At 35.9% G+C, this 8,826-nt stretch overlaps 1 protein-coding gene across 1 annotated transcript in view; it reads left to right on the top strand.

Moving 5' to 3' along the window:
- Positions 1-1,314, top strand: part of LOC107058708 (homeobox-leucine zipper protein ROC4-like) — a 3,323-nt gene extending 2,009 nt beyond the window's left edge. Inside the window, exons 7-8 of the mRNA XM_015304741.1 lie at positions 933-1,001; positions 1,096-1,314. Coding sequence (XP_015160227.1) covers positions 933-1,001; positions 1,096-1,314 — 288 coding nt within the window. The remainder of the gene's footprint in view (positions 1-932; positions 1,002-1,095) is intronic.
- The last annotated feature ends 7,512 nt before the right edge of the window (positions 1,315-8,826 follow it).

Below are 8,826 nucleotides of genomic sequence, written 5' to 3'. Positions count from 1 at the left end.
CACTCCCTCCTTCCATATTTATTGGCAAGACCACTAGAAATCTTTTTTGAGGATACATTCCTTATGATTGACTCTTTTATTTAATGGCTGAATTTTTTAGGTTGTCTCCAATAATGGCCATTTTATTTTAATTAATAATTCAGTTAATATTTTATGCAAGCTCATATTTTTCTCTCTAGTGATTTTGTAATATTGATGAAATATTTTCATGTTACTTGGATTGAGCACATGGAATATAATGAAAACCTTGTCCATGATTAGTATCGCCCTTTGATAAAGACTGGTCTGGGATTTGGTGCTCAAAGGTGGATGAATACTTTGCAAAGACAATATCAGTTCTTGAAAGTGATGAAGTCAATTATTGATCCCATAGGTAATCATGCATAGAGGTTCAATTATTGTGCCATTTATTTTTTTATACTTTTGAATATTAAAAAGAATTGATTCTTATGTAGCTTTATTTGTGGCAGTTGATTTAAGTGGTGAGAGAGTTATAAGGATGTTGGCTTAACACATGATGCATAAATTTTGTGCGGGGGTTTGTGCAACCGCTCACTATTGGGAAATAATTCAACTAGCAAATGAAGAAAATTACAAATTAATGATGAGGACGAATATTACTGACCTTGGTGAATCGACTGGTGTGGTGTTAAGTGCTACAAAGACAATCTGGTTACCAATGAAACACCAGCGTTTGATTAAATTCCTCACTAATGAACAAATAAGGAGCCAGTGGGATGTCTTGTCCAATACTTGTCCCATGAAACGAATGATCAATATTTCTAAGGGTCAAACTGTCAACAGTAACATTTCTCTCTTTTTTCCTCATGTGAGTGGTTAATTGTTGTGTTTTTTTGGATACATGAATGAATTAGTTTTTTTAATTAATTGTTAATTTATAAATAATCTTTTCTTTTGATTCGGAGATGTAGGGGGATGATTCTGGTGCTAGTCGAGTGATCTTGCAAGATACTTGCATGGATGTAGCTGGATCTCTTTTGGTTTATGCTACAATTGATTCACAAGAAATTAATACCGTGATGAAAGGGGGGGACTCTTCTTGTGTGACTCTCTTCTCAAATGGAATAACAATAGTCCCGGATTGTTTTCAAGATTTCTCTACAACTAAACTATAATGTTATTTCTGGGGAGATGAATAATGGGTTCAGTGGTGGATCGTTGGTGACTATCAACTTTCAAATGGTGGGGAACATCATTCCAGCTACAACTCTTTCTATGGAGTTGGTCAAAGAAGCAAATGCATTCATCTCACACACAATTCATAAGATTAAGAGTGCTCTTAATAGCAAGTGATATTTCAAGACTATCTACCATCCATTGATTTGTTATGTGTTTTGAGTCTCTACAGTCTTTCTTGATTTGGATCATAATATTATTAGATTGTACTATTTTGAGTTTATATAAAAATAATCATATTGATATTTGATTCTCTATTGCTTATTTGATTTTGTTTTACATTAATGTTCTTGATCTCAAGCCAACTTTATAATAATCTGAGCGAAAATTAACAATTTTTTTTTGAAATTAACAAAATTTTGAATCTAACATTTGTTATTAAATACTATCATTTCGCATTTAACAAACACATTCACCTAATAAATATAATGTAGCTTATCGGGAAGAAAAATGATTGTATCCTATATAAAACTTTGAAGTGACAAATTCGATTATTGGCTAAGTGTTGAGAAGTAATGTTTAACTATTTGAGATTTATAGAAATTTTGAAGTGGAAGCATCCTGAGGAATATGTTTGATAAATTCATTATCATCATAGATTACTAGTAATAATAAAATGTAAATATTGGCTATATTTTCAACATAAATAAATAGTTATTATGTTTTACTTTCAAATAAATAAAAGGGAAAATGCATGATTACACCCCAACCTGTACTATACAAAAAATTTCAAGCACACACTTTATATTTGTGGGAGTTTTATAACCCCTTGAACTTTTTAAAAGTTGAATAAGTATTATCTTAACTACTGACTTGGAACAAATTCTACTATATTAGAAGAGTGAGTTCAAAATGAGTATCAACATGTTTGCTTCCTGTCATTCAATTCATATTTGAGGGCAATTGTGACTATTCAACTCTCTCTAATTTATGCGTGCAAATATACGTGTCACTAGGAGTAGTAATTGCAGTCTTTCCAGTTTCTTACCTTGGGACACATATTGATATGACTTCAACATCTCTTCTATTTTTCATTCTTTAGCACAAGTGGGAGGAATTGCAGTGTTCTTTTATTTATTTTTCCCATTCTCTCTCACTTGCATCTTCCATTCATCTCTATTGTAATTTTCAGGTACTCTTTTTGTTATTATTTTTTTTATGTTGCTCTCCTATATATTTTTTTAAGATATTCTTCCTTCGTTTGACTGAGTTTCTATGTAGTCATCTAATGTATTTTGTTATGTGTCTTAATAATTTTTTATTCTTCTCTCATTGATAGTTATCTTACCTATTTTGGATCTTCATCTTGCAATTTAATAAATTAAGATAATTTATCACTTTAGTTTCTAATGTATTCTTGCTATTAGTAATTTTTCAAGATATTTTTTCAAAGCCAAATTATCATCTATGTATTATTTGTGTGTCAAGTTAATAATCAACAACTAAAAATATACTAAGGAGCCATCATTTTTATTTGGTGTTTTTTTCTCTTTCTTTATAGTTAAAGATTAAACTGGATAGTCATCTTCATAATTTGAACTTTGACTTGTGCGTCAATTGTGGACTCTGAGTTATTGAGTTGTCCCTTGGGAGAACATATGGTGTTTCCTTTTGTAATTCTTTTGATAAGGTAAAATAAAATTCTTCCACAAATATTCCTCAAATTTTGAAGTCTAAAATTGTTATGGAATTTGATATTGTAAGTGTCACACCCCGAAGCTATCCCCAGGAAGCGGACACGGGACCTAGGATCACAAGTGACCCCAAGCTAACCTTGTTGGCATATCATAAGCATACTAATGTAAACTGACGTAAAGAAATACTGTGTGGAAGCTAAGTCGTCATTTAAGATGAAATGATGGGGAATACCTATATACTATTTGAATATATATAAAAACTGAGAGTTTAACAAATGCTGAAAGGTCAAACTCAAGTGCTAAAGATGAAACTAACTATGTCTGAAAATAGCCTCTAACTGACTAGAACTGTTGGGACATGCCCCAGTTAAATCTAGCAAAAATTGAAACTAGGAGTAAAAGAAAAGGAAACATGTATGTCGTCCTCGGAGAATGAGGACTCACCACTGATGCTGCTGAGCTGAAGATCGGGAACCAATCTATACATGATCTAGAAGTTGAGAACCTGAACCTATATCACGAGAAGATGTAGCACATAGTATGCGTCAGTACTTGAAAGATACTGAGCATGCAGTATAGAATAAAGCTGAACAACATACATAACTGAACAAAACATATAACTGAGCAATGATATGAGATAAGCATGATACTATACTGAAAATACTGAACATGAAATGACTGAATATAATGACGTGGTTTATAACATGTTGGCACTGAAATCTGACTGTAACTGATAACATGGTCAATGCAATAGATTCTGACTGTAAGGGAGCTACTAATAACCGACATAACACCACATGAGCTAAATGTGGAGTCCGATGTATACGCCCCATCGAGAGGAGCCAATATACCTTAGCTTGCCAGAGGTATAGAGGCATGACTGGCATGATCACCAAAGGGTACTAGTAAACCTACTAGGCACGTAGTTCTGGGAATATTCGAGTACGCTGAACCCTAGTCCACTCGGTATTAAGCTACTCCCAATTGATTTTTTAATTAACAATTTATGACTGATTTTCTGTAATACTGGATAACTCAAAATACTGACATGCTAACTGAAAATGCAACATTAATGTACTAATAATGACACATTCGAATCTAAGGCATGTATAACTGAAATAACTAGCCTAGCATGTATAATTCATGATCTAAAAGAACTATATTGCTAGGGTTCTGAATTTATGAAGGAATCTACAAAAAATAATACTAAAATCATGATAATTTGATTTGGATCATTCTAATAGCTAAAAACCCAATAATTTCTAACATTAAAAAAACCCTAGGTCTAGATAATAGTAAGCGAATCAAGATTCTAACTGAAATCTAGGGACCTAATGGGTGAAAGGAACCCACTAGTGAAATCCCACATACTTGGTGACGAATTCCACGGAGAAATCTTTCGCTTTCAGGGCTGGAATTGATGAAAACTCGTTGCGTTCTTGAACTAGGGCTGCTCATCTTTCCCTCTGATTTTTACTCTAATTTTCTCTTGATTTAGGTGAATAATTGATTAGGGTAAGTTCTAATTAGTTTACTAGGCTAAAACTGACAAAAACCACGTAGTTTAGGGGTTAAACGACGTTGTTTAGGGGTCCAACGCATAAGGAAAATACCAAACGACCCCTGACTTAAAAGTCTGTCGGGGCTGACCACGGCTTCTCTGACGTGCAGTCAAAGGGACCACGGACCGTGGGGCCGGCCATGGACCTTGGTCCAGTAGTTGCTGATTTCGGGACTCCCTACTACAGTCCACTTCACGGACCGTGTGAAGGATCACAGACCGTGAAGGTCCTCGTGGTCCTTCACCTGGGCTAAGGGCTACACTGGCTCGATGATGAGTCCACAAATTTGACTCTTTTAGGGCTATGTTTTAATAGAAATTTTGTCCTCAAATGCTTATTTTATCTCAATATCTGATGAAAACCCCTTAAGTTTCAGGTATTTGAAGTTTGAAGGAAAGAATGGACACTACGTCGCAAAAAGGAACGAAAAGGCTGAAAAGACCGAAGAAATGAAGGCCTGAGGATCGCCAAGTCCACTTGGCGAGTCGCCGAAGGGTCTTACCTCGCCTTTTGTTCCAGTAGGCTGAGCCTTGAAGGAAAATATCAAGTCGTTGAACAAAGGGAGCAGTCAACGCATCGCTGAGAAGTTCCGTGAAGCAGTACCATGTTGCCCAATGACCCAGAGCATGACGATGTTGAAGGCTGGTGCAAGAAGGCGATGAATTACACCAAAGGGCGAATCACCGAGTTGATCGGCTATTCCGACTAACGACACCGAATGATCCGCTGTAGCACAAATCTATGAAAACTATAAATACTAGTTAGAGTTGTAGTTTTAAGAGTCGAACAATTATTATAATTTTCATATAGAATACTACTTTTTGATATTTTTGCTCTAAGTTTGAGAGGATTTCAAGACTTGAAGTTCCAAAGGGTTTTATCTTCAAGATTTGGATTTGGGTCTCTTGGATTCTTCAATTTTGGCCTGTATCAAGACTTAAATCTTCATACCCAGTTGAATGCAAGCTCAATTTGGTATAAATTTCTATCTCTTATACATGTGTGGCTAAAACCCCCAATTCTTGGGGTATGATTTAGCGAATATGGGTTAAGATAATTGTTGGATCTTGCTTGCTGATAGTCTATTCGTAGTTTAAATGTGATTTCGTTTAGTGGTTGTGGATGAATTTAATGAATTTGTAGTTGCTAATACAAGTTTATTTATGTGTTTTTGGCTTGCTCGAGAGAGAGGTCATAAAACTAAGATCACTAGATTGATGGCTAGTGTGAATGGGTCGACATAAGGTTCAGCTCAAGATAGTGAACCCTAGTCCCATGTCCACACACTCAGCTCGAGAGAGTGAGTGGGTTAAGGCGTAAGCTGGTCTTCATGTGGCAAGTGGGTGTCCGAGAGGAATGCATTTGAAATTGGGTAAGTTTCTCGAGAGAGAGTTTATCCCCCTTAAAGTTTAGCCTAGTCACAATTATTCTATGAATCTTCTATTGAAAGCACGTACCCAATAATCTAGCTTAACATGTATTCCCGTCACATCCCAAGGATCCCCTCTCATTAATTAGAAACCCTTGTTTATTTTGCTGTGTTTACTTACTAGTGACAAAACTCCATTGTTTATTTGACACTCTTGTGTCCCCCTTTAATTTACAATATTTTTAATCGTTAATGTCTTTAGCTACGACTAGTTAGAACTAAATTTTATTTTTCTATTAATTTTCAAAACTACTCTTTTGGGAATGATCCCAACCCTTGGTTGGGTTACTAAACTATTGTACGATCGTAGACACTTGCATCGGAAGTTATGTCTTGATTATGCAAACATCACTCGACTTCACGGAAACCACCACGGCTCGTCGTCAAGACCACGGCCCGTGAGGGGCCCCGTGGTCTGATATCTGTGCCCGATGGATTATGTCTGACTTCCAAGAGTACCAGCACGACGCGTGAGGTGGTCCATGACCCGTGAAGGGTTATGTGGTCCATCCCGGCTGGAAGGTACTTGAGTCCATGGGCAGATCAACGGACCGTGGACCCTATCACAGTCCGTGAACCCTACCGTGGTTCACTGATTCTGGTGATTTTCTACTGCATTTTTTAAGTCTGGGTTCCGAGGTGTTACAGTAAGCTTACTCAAATTGGTAAATAAATTCAACTAAGTAATCTTTGCATTTCTTTGAGCTTCATGTTCACATTTATTATTTTTTAATTAGTTGAACCATTGCAAATAGAACAAAGATTCTGCCACTGAGGTTGAAAGATAGTTGTCTTAATTAGTTTTATTTTAACATTTTATTTTATCATTTGATTTTCCTGGGGGTTTTGAAGCAAAGAAGACCTCAAACTGCTTTCTTTCTACCACATTGCGTTGTCGTTTTGAAAATCCAGATTGAAGAAAATCAAGAATATATGCTACACGCCTGATACCTAAAAAGTTACGTCACCCACCTAGCTCAATTCTACTGCTACTATCCTCTCTACCTTCGTTATTTAAACATTTCTACTGTAATTAACAAGCAACTCATTATTAATGTCTGTATGGGTATTTGTCAAGCATGGCGTCACACGACAATACAATGAAAACTGTGAACAAGTAAATGATCGTCAACAACAGAGTCGACATGTATTTTGTCAAACAGGACACTGTAACAGTAACTATGAAGTTTCAAATGGCTACTAACGACATAGTAGGCATATGTTAGCCAATTTCGAAGAACCAAATAATTGTGACATAGTATTTGGCTGTGTTGCTATTTTGGCATATATAAATAGTATACATGTATCCACTGGCGTCCATGCACTCATTAATGCGTGCATACCTACAACTCAAACAAAATAGTTTCTCTTTTTTTCTTTATCCTTAAAATATTTCCTTTTCATTACAATTCAAACATTTTTTTCTCCTTCCTCTCCATTTAACTTTGGGATAAGGCACAAGCACTTGCCTAGACTAAGACCGAAATTTCAGAGACATACATTTACTAAACTAAGGTCCTATTACCTACTCCCTCCCCGTGTTGGGTATTATTTTCCCTACCATAAATAGGTTTTCCTTGTAGGAAAAGGTTTAGGAGTGACTAGTCCTTTTCTTATAGAAAAAGGTTTATGACTCTGTAAATAGAGGCTTGTTCCTTCTAACTTAATCAACATTCACAATGTAGTCTTAGGGGCTTTGAGAGTTTAGGGGAGAATTTGTGGGACACAAGCTTGATACGTTTTCACTTGTGTGAACCTCCCATGTATTCCAAGTGAATTGGTTGAGGTTATTTCTCTCTATATTTTGTACTCTCATATTTATATATTGGATTGTTCATCTCCTTTGTGGACGTAGGTCGATTGACCGAATCACGTTAAATCTTTGTGTGTTTTGGTATATTTCTCGTTTGTCTTCTTACTCGTGGTATTTATTGGATTGCTTTGTTAGCTTCCGCATGACACCTAATTATTTCGGTCCTAACAAGTGGTACCAAATCCAGGTGCAATGGTTTGTTGATAGAACCAGGTTAAAAACGAGTGTTCATCTTGGCGGGTGTAGTTCTAGCCGCAACTTTTTTGACAGTAATGAAGTTTTTTGTTGGAGAAATTGTTTCAGAGAGGTTCTCTGTGGCGAGTCTTAGATTTGATGGAGGAGATTATGGAGAAGAGATGCAAGATGCAGAAGATTATGTGAAGAAGGTGAACAAATTTATTTTGTTAGAACTTCAGGCCAAGGGGGAGATTTATTGGGTATTAATTGCCCTGAGTTTCTTACCATAAATAAGTTTTCCTTTTAGGAAACGGTTTAGGAGTGGCTAGTCCTTTTTTGGTAGGAAAAAGTTTAGGACTCTATAAACAGAGGCATGTTCCTTCTAACTTAATCAACATTCACAATGTAGTCATAGTGGCTTTGAGAGTTTTGGTTAGGGGAGAATTTGTGGGTCACAAGTGATATGTTATTAGTTGTGTGAACCTCCCATGTATTATGAGTGAATTGGTTGAGATTATTTCTCTCTATATTTTGTATTCTCATATTTATAGTTGGTTGCTTATCTTCTTTGTGGACGTAGGTCGATTGACCGAACCACGTTAAATCTTTGTGTCTTTTTTGATATATTTCTCATTTGTTTTCTTACTCGTGGTCTTTAGAGGTTTGCTTTGCTAGCTTCTGCATTACATCTGCTTATTTTCAGTCATAACACCCCACCCGAACTCATTTTAAATAATTTTGGTACACCTTTTGGCTTACATGGCACACTCCGTGACTCCACGTAGTTGAGGTGTGTGGGAAATGTTGAGTTTTTTTTGGGGGAGGGGGGTAAATGGTAATAGGACCTTAGTTTATTAAGGTGTGTCTCTGAGATTTTGATCATAGTTTAGGAGGTACTTGTGCCTTATCCCTTTAATTTTTTAAAGTTTTTTTTTGGTTCTTTCACTACTCTTGGTGTGTAATAACTAAGAAAGAAGAAAGAAGGCATGTAACTTCTCAACGTAAAGATTT

This window comes from Solanum tuberosum, unplaced genomic scaffold (assembly GCF_000226075.1).
Source record: "Solanum tuberosum cultivar DM 1-3 516 R44 unplaced genomic scaffold, SolTub_3.0 scf00563, whole genome shotgun sequence".
NCBI lineage: Eukaryota > Viridiplantae > Streptophyta > Magnoliopsida > Solanales > Solanaceae > Solanum > Solanum tuberosum.
Note: the sequence above shows the minus strand (reverse complement) of the source record. Positions and strands in the feature narration are given on the sequence as shown.